Raw genomic sequence first — 23,021 nt, forward strand, 5'->3', positions numbered from 1 at the left:
TCTTCTTCTTGTTCTTGTTGTGCCCCTTCTCTGCGGCGCTGTCCGTGGCGCGGACACTGTCGTTGACGCTGGCATTGCAGGTGGCGTTACCGGCGGCGTTGCACGTGGCACTCATCGCGGCGTTGCGGGAGAAGGGTCCCCTACAGGAAGATGATGACGGTGGGTGAACGAGAAGCTATCTCGTGACGGATTCTTTTGTTGTGCAAACCCTAGGGGCATCCTGCCAAAATCATCACCAGCGGTGCCTGGCCAGGCATGCGCAGTGGGGGTGTGGACGCAGCACAACGGCGCCCACTGAACGGCGGAGGGAACAGGCGCGACCATAAGCTTCTTCGCATCTAAAAGAGTTCTGAACGCGAAGCTTTCTACCATGGAAACTGAGTCAAAGGCAAAGTCCATAGCCAACGACCACACAATGAACAGACGAACTGCTGAGTGATCCGAATGAAATCACCTAATAAAACCAAAACATCGCATCGGGTAGCGTAGCATGTCTTGGGATCGTTGCGTGGTTCTTGGCTTTGGACTTTGCCTTTCACTCAGTTTCCACGGGAGAAAGCTTAACCATCTTTCGTCAAGCAAGGGTCTCTGATTGTTTCGTTCCCACTGTATACAGTAACTCCACCAGCACCCCAGTCCACACTCCTTAAAAGCGAGTCCAGTGTATTGAAATATTGCGCGCAAAAAAAAAAGTGCTTACCCGCCTGAGATCGGCCATTATAGTCAATTATAGGATAGCCATTTTCACGACAGGCGTCCAGAAATGCTTGACTCAGAGGCGTCTGAGTGGTGGCGTAAACCACTGGCGTTTCCCCGTAACTTCCACGGTACGGAGCTGAAATTAGAAAAGAACGGGTGTTTTATTGTTTGTAAGCTTGCGTACCTGCAGTGCACCCTTGCCCACATTATTCACCACAGTGAATGACTGAACGAATTCATTTATACCGGAGAAGTCGAATGCCTGTCGAGGAGATTAGAGAGGAAGGGGTCGAGATTTTCTTGGGCAATAATGTCAGCTTGCACTTTTTGATTACGAAAGCATATACATAACCAGAGCTATTCAATTCTACATCGTGTTGTGTCTCTTTCTCTTTTTTTGCCGTCTTTTGAAGTGGAATACTCCTACGGGCAGATTCGCCGCAATTCATCCTGGAGTTTAGCACAGTGAAAGCTATCCTCCACGTGCAGCCAGTCGGCGCACGTGCCGCCACACGTGCTTGTCAGGGCGCACGCATCAGCCTAGTTCTTGTTTGTGTTGAATTAGGCCTGTGGTTAGAGAACGTATGTCCTGACCTGGTGACCCGATTTGAAACCCACACGCACCCAGTTTATTCTCTCTTTGTAGTGACGGTCATTTTGGTACCATTAATGTTGACGCGGACGACGACTACGACTACAGTCGCTTGTGACGCTTATGATATGCCTAAAGCTGTAGCTTTACTACGAAATCAGTGTGTGGATAAGTTTCAGTCCCTGCACGGGTCGACCCGCACAAAGAACATTTGATATAGGTAATTTTTAACACGAGAGTGTTTTATTCCGGGATCAAAATTTTAGCTTTGCGTGCCTTCGTTGTATCAGTAGCTTCTTGACGTAGTTTGAATGAGTCAAGGACATAAGGCGCGTTCGTAGCACTTGCTCCTGTCCCGGATTTGTAGCGTATTGGGAGAGCAGCGCGTACCTCCCGTTGCGGACAGAGAGTCGTGGGATCGAAACCGGGCGCAGCTAACTATTTCTTTTTTATATAGTCTAGTATCGCGGAGCTGTGGGTGTAAGGAGGAGAGTTGCGCATGCGCAGTGAGCGTGTGGACGGTGCCGCCATCAACGACGGAGGACCAGGCAAGCCTAAGAACTGCTCCGCATTTAAAAGGCTGTTTTATGCAGCCCTTACTTCCTGATCCTCACGTTGCTTTATTGACACTGCAGTGTGTTTAACTATCCTATGCTAAATGTGAGTTTTGTTTACCATTACATTTACTTATCATCTTCTCGCTGAAATCATCGTCTTGTTCCAATGATAGAACGGGATCTTTTACGAGCGAATATTAACCAACCTGAAGGTGTAATATTTATTTACGATGGTCGAGATTTCGACGGACCTGAAAGATCCCCAGGTGGTCAAACTTAATCCGAAGCCCTCCATTACGGCGCGCCTCATCGTCTGTGTAGCGTCGCCGCACTAAACCTCATAATCTATCAATATACGATAGTCAACGTTGTGAATGTGAGTGGAGATCAGCCGGCATACCGTATCAACAGCGTTGCAGCCCCAATAAAATGATTTCCTCGTGGTTTCAAGGAGTGCTCGGCTTGAAAAAACATTCTTCACTGAAATAATGAATTCGCCCTGCAATACTATGATTTTAATGTTTATTAGTCACCTCTGTGCCTTGTCTGCCGACGTATGTAAGCATGAAATATATACGAGCGCTTGTATTTAGGTATTACGCTTCAGGTATGGCGGCATTTTTTCCGGCATTTGTATGTTTTGTTATTTTTTATTCCAAGTGCATTTCTGTGCACCTAAAGTTGGGCTACAGCGCCACCTGTACTCATTTGGTGGGCCACAGTTGGGAGCAATTGGAGCTGGGATAGCATTTCGTGAAGTATACAATCAATGAGCATCTTGTTCTTCGGTTTTTCGATAAAGTGCTCAGTATCACAAGCAAAGCAACCATGCTACATCTGGAAGTCTCTTCAAGAGGCCCCACACAAAGACAGCACGGTACTAACCGTCATGACCAGGAACATAGGACGTCTCGATATTTCGGAAGTGCGGGAGCACATCACTGTAGGACCAGCCGAACGCCCCGAAATCCTTCTGCCAGTTGTCGTAGTCTCGCTTGTTTCCCCGTACGTAGAACATGAAGTTTATGGAGCTCGAGCCTCCAAGGGCCAGTCCACGAGCCCAGAGACATCTCTGTCACAGTAAGAGGAAAAAGGACAATTACGGAAGATGGTTATACTTTTTATTAATAATGTGAATGCGAAAGCCTAGTTGGAACTTTTTGTTTCTCTGCTCTTGAGCTTCCTTCTAAACTTTGCGGCTGCGGGCGTCGCCTCATTAGAATTACCTAGATAGCGCCCTCCGAAGCTCGTTCCGCGGGCTCACAGTCAGCAGTGAGCTCACGTGTGCCTCGCATCGGTACCGTCCTTTCTCTATGCGGCTAATATTGCACGTGCGGCAGGGGACATCCCTGCTCCCACACCGCCGTTTCCCGACCAGGCATGCCGTACGGTGCCCTTTTTGAGAGCCTTTCTCCGACCCCCCTACCCCATTGTATTTCTATTTTGCCAGCGCAGATCCCAGGCTTGAGCATTGAATTCGAAATTTTAAACACGATAGATTATTTGGGCTACTTCAACTCGAAACTTTTGATCTGCTTGTCTGTATGTCTGTCTGCTTGTCTGTCCGTCGAGTGATGCACGTGGCTAAAAGTTCAGAAAATTCTCAAAGATAAACTTCATATAAAGGCAACAATTTTTCCACACCACCAATCTTGTAGCGTGCTTCATTTTGTCGACATTGCTGAGAAAAAAAACAATATATCTTTGATGCAGAACTGCAATACGTAGCTGGTACTATGCAGTGCTCTTTTCATCTAAAATAGGTTTGCGCTTGATATTTTAGGTAAGAAAATAAAAAATAGCCGTCGAAAACAATATTCCAAGTATGACCGAACATATTAAAAGCGCCTTCGCCCCAGCCCAGACCTCGCGGCTTTCCAAGTCCAACAGCAACGAAAGGTTATAATAGATTGTGCGCGGTAGCAATGGGACGCCAGAAAATAGAATTGGCTTAGGAAATCCTCCACTGGGTTTATCATAAGAGGAGCGAGAAGGGAGAAGAGCGTGAAAAAAGAGCAGGGCACCGAAGACTGAAAACTACGTGGCAGGGGTAGTAGAAGAGTGTCGTCTTCCGAGGGCAGTGTCGTCTTTCGAAAAGTGAGAAGATACGTGGACAATTTTTGTACTGTTCTGTGTACATTACAACAGCTTTCTGTACCCCACGTGTTCAGTCTGTTTTGCATAGGACTCCATATTTCGGCAGAGGGGGTAATAGAAGTCCATCAGTCTAATCATAAGTCACGCCTCCTAAAAACCTCCAACGGTCACAAAGTCCTGAGGCGAAGTGGATTTCTCTGGCTGCTTTCCCACTCAAGAAAATCCCACAAGAATAACGACCAACGAATAAGGACCACACGATACCCATAAATATGCATACCGACTACACCCTCAGCAAAAATACGGTCTCTTCCAATGTTCATATGCACGCAACCTCATTCCTTGGAAGGCGGAGAAAACTATGCTGGTAAGGACGAAGACAAACCTCGTGATTGTCGTCACCCTGCTACAAGCCGCAGCACAAGCAGGAGCTTTAGTTGTAATACTAGACCCGACCCAAACCAAAATAGTCGTCATAGTAACCGATCTCATCAAATACCCAGAAGAAGTTTTTATGCAAGTTGATACTCAGATATAAAATACATTAAAGCGCCAACATTGAGAAGGACTAAAAAAGGACGGGGGACATGTGTTGTCCCGTGTGTGTCTAAGCACCCACAAACTTTACGCCAGGGTTAGTGGCTCAGACCGACCAAAACGCGAATACTGATCACCAAGCAACCAGCCAGGAACGTTGAAATTGTGTGAGCACCGCCCTAATCTTCCCTGCAGGGTGAAGTATTTGCTTACCGTGAGGCCCCAGGTTTCGCATACCACCGGGCTCGCACTGTTAACGACGTATACTACAGACTTACTTGCAGGACACTTCCGCAGCCGTATCCGAAGCTCATGCAAACGCAAGAAACAACACTAAGTCCACTCAAAGTCAGCACAGCCCTATATTCAATGTGAATTCACCTCCTGCTCTCTTATCAGTCTCGAGCGCAATATCAATAAAACGCGCAGCCAGGAATACTCAGAAGCATCGTCCTATAGCACGACATTAATCCAATCCTGCGACAGCTACACCCCCTTACTCATTCCCCAGAGCAGTGGTAGACGCTGTTGTCCAGCTCTCATCTCACCCCCCTGCTCCTGCTGGCGGAAAAGACGATAGTAGTCAAGACTTCACATAAACACCCGTCAAAAAGGCACCACTGCACAAGAACAACTTTGCTCTCACTAGCGCAGTTTTCTCTCCACGAAACATACAGATCTAAGGACTTTGCCTCAAGGAGTCTAGGACACCTAAGCACTTTTTATGATGTAATGACAGCGGAAGCATTAGTGTTGAATGGAGGAACGAAGATAACCGGATTCTTGGCGCCACTGCGTTTGACATGATTGATTGATTGATTGATTGATTGATTGATTGATTGATTGATTGATTGATTGATTGATTGATTGATTGATTGATTGATTGATTGATTGATTGATTGATTGATTGATTGATTGATTGTAGGGTTTTACACGCTGACGCTACACTGACGATGAAAGGCGCCGTAGTGAGGGCTAAAGATTAATTTTCACCACCTGGGTATCTTTAACGTGTGTTGGTCTGCACGGTTCACAGTCGATCGCTGAATACGCAGCAGGGATGAAATATGTAGGATATGTCACACGTTGAGGGCAGCTCGCTCATTTTACGAAAGCTGATGATATAGTGGCTATAGTGCATGTGTCCGGTGCTGCATATGTACTTTTATTATTAGCGCCTTTTTTTAGCTCTGTGTCGTTTTCTTAGTCTTGCTGTTGCTTTGACTGAAAACCCTGGTTGTTGAAGGGATTCTAAAGGCTGAATAAATGTCGTTTTAACTGAGAGATCATCCGTTTCGTAGCTCTCTAGGCTTTTGTTCGACCAGCAACGAAGCGTTATTTGCCGAGAAATGCGTCAACAAAGCTGGCATTTCTCTCGCCCGCTTCCCTTTAATTTTTCGTGACGTAGCCAACACGTCAAAATCTAGCAGCGAAACGCCGACAGCCCCGGGATGGCCTAAAACGCTCTTAACGGTAGCTTTAACGACTCCGAGCCATGGGCGACTACGGCAACGTTTCTGTTGCCGAGGACGCTGGCTTGGACGTTTCTGATTTTGCACCGACGGAATAATAAACTCGTTTATAGGCTCGAGCGCCTGGTGTGCCTGCCTTTTCCGGATTCTCGGACCCCATTCAGCCGGAGGCCAGCAAAGCCCATTGAGAAGCAACAAGTGTCGCTTCGAATATCAAGTGAGATGTCCCGGGCTCACGGCTGGCGCGGTTCAGTATGGTGCCTCAATTTCCCCTCATCTGGCGATCACAGCCATCTCATATCATCTTGCCTCGCGTGGCGGAACCCTAGCGTGAAATAAACACTCTTCACGGATAGTCGCCAGTGCCCGCACTCCCCCTGGCCCAAACATCACAAAGCTAGACCGACGCGTGCTTTACGAATTACCAACGGTGGCTGGAGGTGAACGTAAAAGCATCAGGGTAGATCCGTCAGCTAACCACCGGCAGTTAGCTCATTTCACGGGCGATTATGTTCGAACCAAGCGTGGGCATGCTTTACTGATAGCGATATCCGCGCGAGGAGAACTATAGATTGAAAGGTCAGGAGGGTCGCTTAATCAACCTGCCCTGCATCTTGTTCCTTTTGCCGCTTCTAATTAAAGAACTTTAGCTGCTTCCAGCGAGGTATATTGCTTACAGACACAACTGCCATACGCGAGAATGGTGTATTTAGATTCTGACACCATAATCTAGCGTTCCAGGCCAACTTCCATTTACAGTTTAGCATTCTTTTAATCGTCCTCTTTAGCCCAACACATGCAGTGTTAGCGGGTACCCACATTGCTTCTCACCCGACTGCTACTTGTGCAAATACCATTCTCAAATGTCTTTTGTAGTACTGACTACTGTCGTCAACCGTCAAAAGTCCGTTGTGCGTGGTGTGAATTCACCTGCGAATTCGGAGCCCCAGCACCGCTTGTTCGGCAAGACGATTTTTGTTGCAGCCGAACGTACCAAGACAGCTCGCCTAGCCGGACGAACGGCGCCACTGCTGCGCCTTCTCCGCCCTTGATGTGAGAAAATTCATCCTGAACTGGGGCAGTGCTCTCAAGTTCAATCGGTCACATAGGTCCTACACTTCCGTTTGCACTACGTTTTATCAAAGTTTGGGAAAAATGTCGGGCTAAAGTCGAATCAGATGCTCCAGCTAGGCTTGGAGACGGCTGTACATGATTGAGGAGCGGAGCTATTGTAGGTTTAGCCCTTTCCTAAGTCTACTGATGTTCGTCCGTCACGCAGGTGCAGGAGCAGCTCCCCAGACCCTCCGACGGCCTAGCAGAAATAGTTTCCCAGAATCACCTATAGGGTGAGCAGTGGTCTCGCAGAAGCAACGACTTCTCACAGAAGCAACGGCAACAGCGATATGCAACGGCTCATAGATATTAAAGGTAAGGAAGCCACAGACCTCGGGTTAAATTAAGGAAGCCACAGACCTCGAGAATAACGGTTTTCAATGAAACTAGCACTGACGCAGTGTCAATCTACTACGCCGGACTGCCCAGAGTCAAGGAATATAAATATTTGGGTGTGTGGATAAACGAAGGCGATAAACACCTAAGACCTCACCAGGACTAACTTAAGAGTAAGAGAAAGGGAAATGCAGCTCTTATGAAGCATAGAGCTCTGTGGGGGCATAAGAAATATGAAGTAGTGAGAGGAATGGGGACGGGAGGAATGGCTCCGGGTTTTACCTTTGCGAATGCAGTACTCTGGTTAAAATCAGATGCTCTAGTCGGCCTCCAGGTAAACCAGAGAACGGTAGGCCGTTTGGCCTGAGGATCGGGTGAAAAAACAACCAACGAAGCAGTGCAGAAAGATATGGGCTGGCCGTTGTTTGATGTTCGAGAAGCGCAGAGTAAACTATATTTTGAGAGGAGGTTGAGAGAAATGGATCAACGAAGGGGGACAGCTGAAGTTTTTAAGTTACCCATACTTGAAAATCGGGGACACGCATTGGCTAAGGAAGACTAGTAGGTTAACGATGAAATACGGAAACAACCGTGGAGAACCCAAGACAGGCGAGATAACCAAAAAGTGGCAACCCAGATAGAAACGAATCAAAGGCGAGAACGAATGGTAGCTAAGACTTCGTTAGCTATGTACATGGCAGAGAAATTAGACATTAGAGAGGAAATTTCCCACGATAATTCCTAAGGCAGTGCTTTGCGTTTTCAGGCTAGAGAACGTTGCGCGCGAAGTAAGAGCTTTGTGGGGAAGTATACACAAAATGATATGGTATGCGTGGTTTCCTGAAAAGAAACAGAAACTATGCGGCACATAGTGTTAGCAAGCGAGGGTACCCATCGAAATCCAGAGGGAAATATTCGGCTCCTAGAAGGCCTAGAATTTAAGGGTAGCACAGAGGCAGTTAACTTTAAGGCTGTCGAGGTGACAAAAAGAAGATAAGAATGCTTGGGTACGAAAAGCAGAGAGGGGAATATTGCCTAGGATAGTTACCCCTGTAACGGAAAAAAATATGTATTTTGTGCCTAATAACCTTTTTGTGCCTGCCCTAAGGGCAGATTTATTGTTAAACAAAGACTAAAACATGAATATATTTGTTTTCTTTTATTTTTTGGTAAGATGACACGTCATCACCCCGCTACAAAGGGGATACCGCTATCAACCATCATCATTTTCATCACTCGTGGGTTCGGAGAGTAGGAGTGTCCCGGCGCTAACGTTTAGCTGCCGATTCTTCGTGCGAGCCGCATAATTTGCGTGGTGACGGTGCAGCGTTTTTTGCGCGAGCGTCGGTTTATGCTCGAACTGTTGCACGGGAATCGCAGCTCCGATGTTTTAGTAGATTTCACAGTGGATGCAGCTGGGTTTTAATTTTTATCAAACATTACCAAGCCGAATGCCACAACAAATTACCTCGGTTCAGCATTAGTCAGTAAAATCACCCAGCTTTGGTGGGGCAGCGGGTGCACGTTTTTCTTGCATTTCAAAGGTCTCTAGATTAAAATCTAGCGAGCAAGAAATTTACCTGATATTCATTTAAACTCACTTTGTTACTTTGTTCAAAAAAGCTTTCCTGGAAAATGGCGGAACAGTCCCAGACTGCTTTTTCACCGTATGTGGAGTGGGCCATTTCTAGACCATGAACATCAAAGTTTTTACCAAAATTGTTTGCTAGTGCTAGTTTACTAAGGCTAGGTTAGGTTAATTATTATTCCACTTTAGTAATAATTCGGATGAGTTTACGCTTTATCAGTACATTCTTGGCTGATGCCGAGTATACAGGGCAGCTGCGTTGAAGGAACGGTGGCTCAATGATCACCTAAGACAAACACTGCCCTCACAACAGTGCCGCCAAGTTCGGGGGCTGGGGAACACCTTCCTAAGTAACACATGAACTCATTGTAGTCGCATGCCCGTTGAAATCAGTTTGTTCTGACGGCGTGCATTATCATTCTCGGCAATCAGCCTACAGATTTAACTCTGAGGTGTCATTACACTCTGCGCTAATACCGTCACTTCCTAATCTGGAAGAATATTACTGTAATTTGTTGATGTTTACTTTATTTGTTTGTTTTGCTACCAAATTAAGAACGCCGGCCAGCCAGAACAATTCCTGGCAAAAGGACTGTTTTAATTTGAAAGCATTAGATATCTGTTTTCAGCACGGGCATTGTGAAGTAGGAGAAATTTGAAGTTGTGCTGATAGCGTGATCAAGGATAGAATTCTGGGAAAACGAAGCACCAGTGTTAGAGAAAAGCCGGGGGACAGCTCCGGGAAAGGAGGACACAGCCCGCGCACGGGAACGTAAACAGCCGCGCCGCGGGAGGGTGGACCACTGTAGCACGTACCATACCAGCCGTCTTGGGAGGTAAAGATACCGGCGGGCGGTCCCTTGCTCTGGCGACTAGCGGAATGAGCTACGCAGAGTGCTGTTCAGGAGAGCTCGTCAAGTGGTGCTGATGCCGCTGAGATGTTCAAGATATGTGACTATGCTTTTTGTTTACATTCTTGGAAAGGTCTATGCATACCCCAAATGTTTTTCTGGTCCATTATCTTTCAGTATTTTATGGCATTGGTTCCCGCGACAAACTCCCGAGTCCTTTCGACACGCGAACTTCCCCTATTCCCTTTCCATCTTTTAGAAGTGAATGGCTGGTCTGGACGATGCGGAACTTGGACACAAGCAAGACTTGCTAAAGAGGGCCTCGAAGGCAAGTCGAGGCACGAGTATCGCGGAAATATGATGCCATCATCCGGGCGAGAGCCCTGTCATCAGCACTTCAATGGATCAATAAATGTTTATTCTCTCTGTCTCCACACGTTGCCTGCACTTTTAACCTTTTAAAGCCAAGCTTTAGTGTCCTCACAGACGCCGTTGTACGCCAACGCGCCCTGCCCGAGAACCAACTCTTCTAGACAATGATTATGATGATTCGATGAAAGATCGCGGGTGAAGTGAAGCAAAAGAACGCTTCCCCGTGGCCAGAATCGAACTTGTGCCTCGCGTTATGAAGCCGGCGTCTATCCGATTGCTCGATTTTGACATGGTCGAAGCGAACGCCAAGCAGCAGATACCGATTCGCGCAGTACACCCTTAATCCAAATGTTAGGCCTAGGGAGTGCACACCCGAGAGTTGATGGTGGTATTCTGGAGAAGTGCTGCGCACCTGCAGAGTAACACATATTCGCAACGTGGGATTGGCCAACCAGAGAATGCACCACGAGAAAGCTTCGCGTTCAACCATTGCCGTCGTTAGACGGAGGGGTGATTGATTTTTTTACCTGGTGGGATAAAATTAATGTCTAAGTGGTTTGGGAAAATATAAACTCTGAAAAAATTCAACAGGGTTCACAGAAAAAGCAGCCCTGCAAATCAGCTGCACATGACTGAGGTAGGTTTTTATGTAGGCCGTGTCTAGAGTGGCGTCCCACGGTATTATAAGCACTCCACTATATCGATGTGCACCGGCATTTTGTAACAAAATTACCGCGTCTGGCACTACATGGCTCCAGATAACGTAAAGCTAGGCAACCTAACCAAAACACAACATAAGATAACCTAACACACACAAAGAAATCACTTAAAGCACCAAAATTAACCTGAGCCATAAAAATTATAGTTCAATTTAAATATAAAAAAATACCCGAGGCAAAGGCAGGTCTCGAACCACCGTCGTCGGGATAACGAAGCTAAGACAGATGTTCTACACTACAACTACAGACGCTTTGGCCTGTGATAGCGTAGTCTTACGTATTCGAATTTGTCGGACGGCACTCTAGCCATGCCTGCAGCGATCAGCTAAAGTGCCGTCAGACAGCGCTCTAGACACTGCGTTTTATGTAACCGTGAGTGGGGTTGTGCGTTTGCGTTCCCGAAAGAAAACTTCAGTATAAAACTCAATTGAAATGACCAGGCATATCATATAATACCGAAAGAAAAAAAAATAGAAGAATGCGATGTAGAAAACCGGTCGTAAATGATTTACTGTGTATAAAAGAGTGATCTAGAAAACAAAAATGCTTCGATATCTTCAAGGGCAGTCATTTGCTTCTTGCAGGTAGCTCCGGCAATTTGGAAACTAAGGGACTTCTGTATGCCCGAAACGAGGAGATATGTAAACGGTGCCGCAAGGAACGTAAACGAATGATTTAATCTATTTTGTTATAATGCTATATTACGCACTAGAATGTGTCGAATAAAAACTTCTCGCTTCTAGAAGCCGTATACCGCTGTAATACATATACTACAAACTACATAGACCACAAGTCCGTAGACTGCAAACAGGTAGACTACCAATCCACCTGTTTAACAAAACCACAAGTAGAACCCTTCCAGGGAATTTCCGAAGTCTGATACACTATGCAGAAGCTACTGGGTGTTACGGCAGAAGATTGTCTGACCTGTATAGCAGCATTCTGATTGAGTGGTAACATTCTATGCAGATACATAAAATCCTGTTGCGAGGTAACACAAGCCACCTACATGGCGCTAAGCGGTGCCCTATCCGTAAGTATTCGTGTGTGTGTAGATATTTCCAAATAACTTGGGCTCTTGAATATTATTAATCGGCGAGCTGAAAGGTCACTGCAGCAGGTGATCATTATGCAGCTACCTAAAATTCGTTCAACAAATAAACTCCACTTTTCTATTGCAGCTCTCAACTATTTCTTCCTAACAGGTTGCATAGAAAACAGTCAAACTGTGTAAAACAAGACTTCTAGGCAAAAAGCAACGCTTTGTATCTGTATGCGATGGTTGTCTCCGTCAAGAGTCTTCTAGAATACACACCTTGTCGACCATAGAGAGGCAGGCGCGTCTCTGGGGCTCCGGCTTGTAAGCCCAATCGTATTTCCCGCCAATCAAGAGTGGCGCAATGATAGGAATCTGCATCAGTGCATCCTCCATCTTGCCGGCCTCGAGGAGCAGCACGCTCTTCGTTGGATCCGCGGACAGTCGGTTGGCTAAGACGCATCCGGCCGAGCCTCCGCCAACTGCAGTGAAACGGTTTGTTTTCGTGTGCGTTGTCCCCGATGTACCAATGCCGCCATCTGACCTTATTAAAAGGGCAAAGGCGTTTCTAGGCTGACGAGTTGATATGAGCGGGTATTCTGTGCTGCTCGCGGGTCGGAGACTGGATTTTGCGTGGAGCTGTGTCTAGAATGCGCCAATTAAAAATAGCCTAGATAAATGTCATTAAGAGACAGGAACATATGTCTCTAAAAACTTGAAGAGTTCAAGAGCTCATCGGAATCGTTTAGTGCACTACTATGCAACGTCAGAAATTATACGGGGATGTGACGTGTTTTTCCGCAATGCTTCAACCACGAGACTTCCCTGCAGTTCTGCCAAATCGCATTAAAAATCGACAGAGAAAAACATATTCCGAGCAATAAACACGTATTAATGCAGAGTGTACTATACGCCAGGACTTGATATGAAGAAAACCTAAAAGGGCTACACAATCATGACAGGTTTGGCCTCTCTCTGTATGTCTTTGTGCCCTTTCCCTAATTGAGCCGCCTGGCCAAAATTCCTTATTCGTAAATTTTTAACACCACCTTCATACTTCCTGAGCATAAATACAACTTGTACTTCCTTTTTGGTGCAGGAACGTTGCATTATCGTTATTCTTGATTAGTTGTCAATAATCTAATAATAAAGCTACAACGACGTGGTGAACCTCCTACAACGTGGCCCGGAAGCATAGAAGACCGTGTAGTACCACCTGTACATAAATTTAACACAGTACGTTTTAGACGTTCTTTCACTCTGCAATGAATTTTGGTACATGCGGTTAAAACCCCGAACACACGTGCAGTTGTTAAATCAAGTATAGCCAATTTGGTCCATGCACCGAATTCTAGTGCAATGCGCATGTACAATGAAAAGCTTCAGTCGGAAAAAATTGTTTCAGGGGCTTCATGTATGAACACTTATTGGTAACTTAATGTCTCACCTGCCGTGGTGGCATAGTGGCTAAGGCATTGTGCTGCTGAACACAGTAATGCGGGTTATACTCTACATAGGGGCCGTTTTTCTTACAAAGCGAGAAACCACCCTCGTGTCGAGATTTCGGTGTATGTTAACAACCTACATCCAGTAAAAATAAATCGAAAAGCATTCGGAGAAATTGCATCAGCTCCCCTACAGCTTTCAGATGCAGGCTACCACCTTCTAGTGCGTTTTTAGCGACTATCCGTTTGCATATGCTGTCACCAGCAGACGATGAAGACGGCAGTGGGTGTAGTTCTTCGGCCACAGCCTCCCGGCAGGAAGAAGCTCTGTTACGGAGCGCAGCCTTCGCGACCTTTGTCATAGCCTCCATGCACATACTGTATACACGCTGTTAGCATTTTTTTGTGAACAGATTTCTTCACTATGAAATATGAGTCGTCTTTTCTTCGTTCTGCTGGACGTAACAACCCGTTCTGAAACGGGCCCTCGTCATTTATTGATTGAGGAATGTCACAACATGCATTCAAAAGCATCTCGAGCGGACGACGGGTGGCCGGAGCTGCTTGGTGTGCATATATAAGTAATCGCAAGACTCTTCTGTGGCAATCAAGTAGTTGATACTTGGTTTTAGTATTCTACCAACCAATATTTTAGATCGAAATCTATATAGACCCTCTGGCGAGACATGGACAGGTAGACGTTGTGTCCGGAGTTGTTGGGACCAAAAATGCCTTATGTAACACTTCCTAACATACTTATCACAAGCGGAAACAAGAACTATGTACACAATATTTAAGAAAGTTTATCTTCGCTCGAGCCGTCTTGTTGTGTCTGCTGGATGACTTGGTTTATCCTTCATCTGGCACTGAAGTTCGCCCACAAAAAAACCCAGCTTCGCGGCATCGATGGCGAGTCGTAGTGACCAATCGTCGGCGAAGCAGCAGTTTCACTCTCACCTAGTCACATCGTACCACATGAGCGAGACATAGGCCTGCGAATCGATGAAAAAGAAACGAGCAGCGTACTCACCGACACTTGAAGATCATGCGGGATTCAATGAATGATATTGAAACATCTAGCGTATTGAATCGTTCGCTCTAAAGCAGTGATAAAAATATTATATGAAACGCGCTGACACCCAAGGTCGAAGCAGGCAAACACAGAAAGAAAGGACGGACGCTCAGATGCTTGGTGACGGAAGCCGTGAACATGGTGAGAGCGCAGCACCTGCGTAGCGTCGACGCACTGTGTCCGGCCGGCGCGTAATGCGAAACGGGAGACATCCACTTAGAAGGCCTGCGCTAGGTGTTGCGGGAAGCCACAAGGAATAGCTCCCTCAAACCAGTCTAACGGCGCATCTGGCGCTTCAGTTCCGCGGCAGAAACGGTTTTAATAAATGCAGAAATATGTCTGAAAAACGTTTAACATCTGGGGCGAGAAGGGTTTAATATTATTACACCTATTTATTCTCACACGCATGAAACAAAGTTTTATTGTACCATAAATGTTTCTTATGCTCATGGAAGCGTTCACTCATTCTTCCTTGGTGTCCATAAACACATATTTGCGCGTTTTCTAAACTGAACGCTATTTTATGGATGTTTACCCGGCACACCTAGCATTACAATCCAAAAATATAAAGTATAAGTGTAATAAATTTCGGCACTGCCTAAAAAAAGTGCCTCGCCGCTGTCTAGAGAAGTGTTCTAGCGCTGGTGCAAAAATTGGCGGAGTGAGAAATCCTGAGAGAGATAAAGAGAGTAGTAGTAGTTAACCTTTTATTTGGGGAAGGGAGGGATAAAGCTCTTTGGTTTGGGAGATGGTTTATGAAAGAGAGTATTACACGGGCTACTTCCATTCAGGGACTTTTTTTTCTATTCACTGACAGTTACGAAGCTTCGCCGGGGTCGTCCTTCGTCAGACTACTCGCAACAGACCCCTTTTGACTGCAAATTTGCGTGTTTCGTGTAATAAAGACGATGTAATGCGGCATGTGTTTCTTGGTGTAAGGTGTTTGGATCAATGTGTCGAGTGTGGTCTGATACAGAGAGAGAAAACTTTATTTTGGTAATAGACTCATCGAGGGTAGCTGTCTTAGCACTACCGCTGTTCGGGACTGTCCGTGGGCGCCAGCCGACGACTGCACGCGCTGGGGCGCCGCCACACCTTCATTAATTTCGTCTCCAAAAACCTCAAATATTTTCGGTATAAAGCTGGAGTGCTGTCAGAGAGTCGAAGAAAGATCACCATAATTACCACATGTAACACCATGTCGTACCCCTTGGGAAATATCGCTCGTCATTCAAACGTGAATATCGGCGTTCATAGTGGGACGCGTCGGCGAAAATAGATAAAGCAGAAAGCCGGAAGTGCAGCCGGTCTTGAAAAGTGATCAATAAATCACTGAAGAGACTTTTTACCGACTGTGTACCTGCGGCGTTCTGATCTAGTTTTATCGTCATCGATTGCTCGTCTGGTGGTGTATGTAGTACAGCCAAGCTCTACAATATTCGCCATTTGAAGCCACATAAATTCTTACTTTACATGACTAAACTTTTCTGAGAGCCTACGTACAGTAGCGCGGGGTATTAAGGTTCGTAAGGAGTTAGTAGATACGGCCCTTACTACCTTTTTAGGACCTATTTTTGTTAAGAGTGTATGCTAAGCAGCTTCAGTAGATACCGACGGCCCTTACCACCTCTTTAGGACCTATTTTTGTTAAGAGTGTATGCTAAGCAGCTTCGCTGGTCTTCCACGTTCGCAAAATAGAATTATTCATAATTTTGTAACCAGACGGGGTGGTGCAATACCGCACGCTAGCTCTTCGGAAGGCCTGCATTCATCACACAATACCTTCCATCGAAGGCAGCGTGCCTGCTCCCGCCAGGCTCACTACAGGACAATAGTGGCGATGAGACACAAAAGCGAGCGCATCCGGGAAATCGCCGAAGCTTGTGGAAATAAAAGGATGAAATACACGTGCATAAACCAAAGTTTATTCGAACTGACAAATGCTGACGTATGCTTCCCGGATTTTTGGGATTGCAAAACGTTGTGCATGAAGTGTTTTTGGCCTTATTGGTGTTTTTACTAAGCTTTAAGTACTTGGGCAACGGCTGTTTCGTTCCTCTTTTTTTCTCTAGTTCTTTGTGCGCCGGCCCACATTAGTACTTTTCGTTTAGGAACCAGCAGCTAATGAAGTGCGCTGTCATACGAACACGTCACTACAGTTAAACTTCACAGTGCCAGCCAGCGTAACTTGGGTGGCGAGAGTCTTTGATGACCTTCACGTCATGCCTATCTTGGCGAATACCCTTATTAGCCGAATCCTGCAGGATGTTTTCTTTCCTTGAGCCTGGATTTGGAAACTACATTAGAAGTCATTTTCAAACATGCTGAATTAAACTCTGTTGTTCAGGCACCAGCTTCTAATCTGTTGATTTAATTTCCAGAATAAATATGAGCATTCCACCTCCAAAAAGTTGAGAACAAAAACATGCGAAAGAAGTCAAATGCACAGAGACCTTATACCAGTGAGTGTAATGGTGGTTTGCTGATGTGAAAAACATTTCCAGCGAGGGTTCCTCCACCCATACAGCCATAATTGCGGTTACACTGCCGCTACGGATTTGACGACCTTTCAAATGAAGAGTTGTCCATTACGCATAACGGTTCGCTGATGCCTACTACTAGCCATCTTAGCGCAAAGACGAGCTTGGAAGCTTTGTACGGGTATGCTACGTTGCACCCTACACGCCCCACCACCCCACTGACCGGGTCAAGATGCCAGCTTGGGTCTCGCGCGATACCATCAGCTCGGTACCCAAAGCACTCAACAAGGAATTCGACTCAACAGCAAGAGATACTATTTGCGGTAGAGGCTCGACAACATGTGCATAAGGCGTGCTGCTCCACATAAAATGCCTGCTGAAGTCCGGTGCGTCCAAGTCCTACAATGCCATCAGCGCAACTCAATTCGCGCCAGACTCTTTCTACTAGTAGGACGACATCAGCGTACCCACGTTTGCGCCCAACACGTCCAATGAAACGCCGGGAGAGCAACGCTACGCCTGGCACGACCAATTTGTACGGCACCATCTTGAGGTGCAAGCTTGGCGTCCACGATCCCGCTGGACTTCACAGTTAATAAAGTTTTGCTACTCCTCCTCCTGCCTGAAGTAGGGTCAACTAGCATGGGGACAGGTATGACAGAAGTTTTAACCGCACACTTACAAGGGCCACGACGCCATTCCGAAACGCAACTTCGGGCGCGCTGAGCAAACCGTAAGGGGGGACGTCGGACAAAGCAATATTGTTGCACTCGACATTCACGGTTCAGACAGCAACCTTTTAGCAAGTGTCCATACGGCTCACGTGAGCCATATGTTGTTATCCTTGGCATGTTCTTTGTTCTCAGCCGCTACCAGCTGTAAGACCCCACTATTATAAAAATGTCTTGTTGCGGCCGAGTCAAGCTATATAACCGCAGTCAGGCACGAAAGCTTGTACATGCTTGACCTGAGCCGTGTGGCGCCTTTATTTCAATTCTTAACGCCCGGCAGCCCTCAGCCATTCGCCGGCAGCAGGAGACACAGTGCCGGCCCGAAATCGAGGAGATCGATGTTACAGGCGAGCGGCCAACTTGACCCTCTCTCACCTTCCGCATGACTCCAACATCGGTCGTCTGGTCATCGCATCCCCCACGGCCCCATCCAGCCCGACATCTTGAGAAAACTTACAGGAAGATGTTGCAACCGGCGCATAAATGCACGCGGAAATGCTTATGCAGCCAAGGCCATATCCCATTACACAGTCGCGGTAGAAATCGTTTGATGTTCAGGTAGTAGAGCACGGGCAACAACTTCGCCCACCAACAGGTTAGCGAACCGGCCCACCATGCCCCAGAGGTCACCGCAGCTCCGACGCCACTTCTCACCTATCAGGAAATAACTCTATTTTACCGGACCACCAGACAAAAATTCCCCTTCCCTCACCCATCCCTCAGCAAAACCCAGGAAATAACACTCCGACAATTACAAGCAGGCACGTACGTCCACCCGCTTCGAATGAATTTATTGTTTCCCACACAGCACACTGCTCTATGCAAATTTTGTCCACAACTAGGTACCCTCCAGCATATAATTGTCGAATGCGTTCACAACCCAGCCCTACACACATCTCTACCCATTTCTTTCCTGAGCTGTGGGAGACACTGATGACCACCTGTCAACCGGAGGACCAGACTCTCCTGGTGACACGGGCCAAGACGGCGAGGGCAACGCATGTATTCCCGGACTGGGGTTCCACTCTCACATCCGCACTAACTATGGTGGGTCGCAAAAGAAAACCTACATAATTCCCGACTTTTTGAACAAACACCCTGTTATTATTACATTGATACAGTCTTCTCTTTCTGTACAATCTTTAAAAAAGAAAATTGATTTGTATTTGCCGTGGCTACACTGAACAAGCTATGATAGAGATAAGCGTAATATTACCTTTGAACATCGCTCTGTATTTCTACTTTGGGATCTTGTTTATACTTCCAATGCCAATTATTAAGTAATACAAATTCTACTTTTAATTGTATTATGTAAACTTTGTATCAAATGGAGTTTGTTTTCTGTATTATGTTTTCTGAGATCGAAAATTTTGTACTTTGTCACGTTGCTGCTGAGTTGTGTGTAGGGGGGTAGGGGGGCGGAGGAGGGGGGTGGGGGATGTGTCAGGTAATTCGTTTGCCTTTTCGGCATTCCCCGAAGACAACAACTTATGTGATATTTTTATGTGCTCATTGCGATGTTTACTCGGTAACATCTCCCCTGTAACTTTTTTCGGTTGTCTGAAATAAAACATTCACATTCGAGCTCATTAAAATGTTTTCTCACGGGTAGAAGACAACATCCCTGAAATTGAGGCCAATAGTACAGGCATCGTTTTTTTCGGAAATGGGCAGAGAGAGAGAGACAAAGAGAGAGAAAGAGAGAGAGAAAGAGACAAACATTTATTATATTGCTGAGGATGAGTATGTTCTTAGGGCCTCCACCTATTGAAAATCATTATTAACCCAAGACGCCTTGGTGCTGGCTGGCCGTCCGGGTGCGTTCAACCAGTGCGGGCTGGTCCGGGAGCTCAGGGCTTCTCAGCTACCCCACCCACTGCTCGCAGGTAGGTTTGGGATTTGGGATATTTGGTGTCAGAGTAGGGATCCGTTGGCATTCCCATACCACGTGATACAGGGAGTCAGCGACAGGGCAGTCGTTACAGGTGGAAGATTAAATAGGCTATATAGCATTCAGGAGGATGTTATGGGAATATAAATTGGTGTGTAGGCGCCTGAAAATTGCACCTTCACCGCGTGTTACTTGTGCTGGGACTGTGTGAAGCGGCGGCGCTCGTTTTTGCAGTGGGCTAAGATTTCGGTATATGTGTGGAGGGGTCTTGCGTGTTAGTGGATTGGTCATTGTGTTGTTTTTTTTTCTGAAGAAAGGTTCGCTCTGTATGAACACGGGCTTTGTTCCCTTCGAGGAACTAGTGGCCTGGTGGCCTGGTGACCAGATGATATAAAGTTCTGGTAATGTTTGTGCTTGTCTTAGAAGCTTCAGTGCTGGTTGAGAGATGTGGCCTTCATAGTAAATCGATATTGCCACTTCAACCATGCCGGAAATTCTTACAACGAGCCACATTTTTTGAGGGGTAACTTAAGCAGTTCTGACGTAAAGACTGATACTCATAGCCTGGTGATAAGCATAAGTAGCAGTCATCGCAAGGTGGCAGCTGTAAAGAACACTGTATCGCTTGCTGCTCCTATTGAAATACAAGGCAAACGCTAGAAGCTAGCCACGATTTTTTTTATCACACCCGGCTGTCAGGCCGTGCTAATGGTAGTTCAAGCCATGGGTGCATTGACATCTGTTGCACGTACCATGGACTTTGTTGCAGCAGAAGCTTCCTGACTTGGATTTGAAAGAAGTGGCTTGGCGGTAGCTTTGTGGAGTCGTTGGCACGACCAAACTAGGAGATTAGGACTGCCGGTAGTGGTGCTACACATTTACAGTCAATATCACCGTACCTTCAAGAGTTGTGAAAATGCCTCACTTTTATCCTCCGCACACCTATCCAGTTTTTACCCTCCCCTCGCGCTCCTTCTATGGTGGGTTTTTTCTCTAGTCCATTCACATTTACCACGTTTCACTCCTATCGGGCCACCTGCTGGAACTTTTCGTTACTGTGTACGTCTTGGAATGCCGCCAAGACGGCTAGCGTCTTGGGGGTGTGGTTTTCGTAGTTTTGGGCCGAAACATTTTTTTATGGCGTATTGGAAAAGTCGAGGAACCTGAAATTTTTAATTCCCGTTTTTCCTAAATTTGGCCTGATGCTTAGTTTTTGAACTGTTTTTAACAAATACGAACATTGCCGCCAGATTCATTCGTTTGCAAATGTTTGGCCGTGTAAACATCTCGTTCCCGAATTCTTTTTTCTGTGGACCGGGTGGCTGGATCGATGAACCGACAGACAGACATGCACGGCGAAAAAGTTCACGTTTTAGTACCCATGAAACACTATAACCTTTCTTGTGCTAGCATTCTGGTGTGCGTAGGCTACATACTGGAAAGCGCAATGACAACCAGAAGCCAACCTTGAAAATTCTCTATTGCAAGGTGAGCTTCTTGTTGCGCTAAATGCATGCGTTGAATATTTCTGCTTTTCTCTGTTTAACTGCCTCTCGGAATATCGCTTTACAACCAGTTGCTGCTAACTTTTATACTGATACTAAGAACCCCTTTTTTGACTGTAAACCTTTTTTTTCCATGAATCAAAAAATCTTTATTCCAGAAACAAACTGGAAAGGCTCCCCGGGCTAAAAGCTGCAGTACGCAGCTTGACGGGGCCCCAGAGGCCATTACAAGACACGTAGACGACACTGGAAAATGATATTAGAACACAGCAATTAACATTTACACCGCAGTTGAATCAAACACTTACATTGTAACAATACGAAACATGTTGACAGCAATACCAATTTTACACGAGTAAACATACACACGATCTAGGTGTACAAACATAATAACGCAGGTCTCAACGAATGGAGTCCTCCAAGAGTCCTCCTCCAAGAGTCCTTCAACTTGCTATTACGATCTAGCCATGGATGGGAATCCTTGAATTGCAGCTAATCTGAGCCTTGGCTCGTTTACTCCTTGGTGTCGATTCGAGATACATGCATTTACATGTCTACAAGGCTTTCAATTTAAAAGTTTAATGTTAGGCAGCAGTTCACCAGCGTAAAAATTATGAAGACGCATTTTAATATTCGATTCGTAAAATAAACTTCGTAAAATAAAGATTGACGCAGCCCTTTTGTTCATTCAAAAAAGTTTAATTACTTCTTCGATACTCATTTGTGAAATAGTTGCTTGATTGAATGGTTTAACGCGCCGACGCAGCGCAGGCAATGAGGCGCGCCGTAGTACAGGGTTCCCGATTAATTTTGACCAACTGGGGGTCTTTAACGTGCGCCGAAATCTCGTACACACGGGCGTTTTTGCTTTTCGCCTCCATCAGAAAAGCGGCCGCAGCTCCGGGAACCGAACCCGCGACCTCGTGCTCAACAGCGCAAAGCCTTACCACTGACCCACCGCGGCGGGTTTATGTGTGAAATGGGATGGGCATTTTCAGAGACAAGCGCCTTTGGACACCATTACCGCTTTTAAACTGAGATGCATTCACACAAAACCCTTTAACCCTAATTTTACATGTTACTCGCCAAAAACAAAGAAGCATGTTCAGAGTGATCATGGCATTGTCAGTTTTTTCTTTTTATTTCTACTAAAACGTTCAGTAGAAGAAGGCACTTTTTGACGTAGTGATTGCAGAAGCACTGCAGCTGAATTATCCAGTGGATAGGCCGTTATTTTGTGCCCCGCTATGCTGTATTGCGGATTACCTTGTACAGTGTTTGGTTCGCCGTGTAAAGTACACAACTACCACCTGTTGGGGCAGCACGGTATGCTCGAAGTTGCTTGACAGCTTTTACAAAGGCAGACGTCTCGAAGTCCATCTCACTAGATTCAGCATCTTCCTTGTCGTAGTTTAATATTTTCGGTTCTGTCTTGGCGCGCCCTCCTCAGCTCCGCTCACGCTGTTGATTGTGGTGGGCTAACCGCTGGTTTGGCTTTAATGAACCCGCTATTCTAATCCTATCCCCTTCAGTACGGTACGCCTTAAGTGAACACGTTTCAAAGCTACTGTTCATTTAGACAGATGAGATTCCTTCAGTCCATACAGCACACTACAAACTTTGTAGAAGGAATTTTTTCTTGCAGTTAGCAAGCTTATGTTATGTGTAATATTGAAGTGGGGCCTACAGTGGTACCAAATTGGTAATATGGCTACGGTTGCCCTTAATAACCAATGATTGTGTCCTGCCATTATTGCCATCCTAAATGGTGCATCATGCAAACCCTGCTTCTACACCTCTCGGGTTTCGGTACTAGTAAGGCCACCCACACTATCTGGCGCTGCAATCAACTGTTCCGCACAAAATCTATCTGTGTATTTTAGTGAGGAGCTCTTATAGGCTACTTCTCTGTTTTGTGAGTGCGTGAA

General features: G+C 46.1%; 1 protein-coding gene across 1 annotated transcript in view; it reads right to left on the reverse strand.

The window, feature by feature from the left end:
- Window positions 1-23,021, reverse strand: part of LOC144172832 (alcohol dehydrogenase [acceptor]-like) — a 57,942-nt gene that overhangs the window by 30,969 nt on the left and 3,952 nt on the right. Inside the window, exons 2-4 of the mRNA XM_077701456.1 lie at window positions 12,249-12,451; window positions 2,734-2,920; window positions 701-835 (exon numbers count right to left, since the gene is read on the reverse strand). Coding sequence (XP_077557582.1) covers window positions 701-835; window positions 2,734-2,920; window positions 12,249-12,451 — 525 coding nt within the window. The remainder of the gene's footprint in view (window positions 1-700; window positions 836-2,733; window positions 2,921-12,248; window positions 12,452-23,021) is intronic.

Source organism: Haemaphysalis longicornis, unplaced genomic scaffold (assembly GCF_048455015.1).
Source record: "Haemaphysalis longicornis isolate Haplotype H1 unplaced genomic scaffold, Haemaphysalis longicornis Haplotype H1 scaffold_26, whole genome shotgun sequence".
Taxonomy (NCBI): domain Eukaryota; kingdom Metazoa; phylum Arthropoda; class Arachnida; order Ixodida; family Ixodidae; genus Haemaphysalis; species Haemaphysalis longicornis.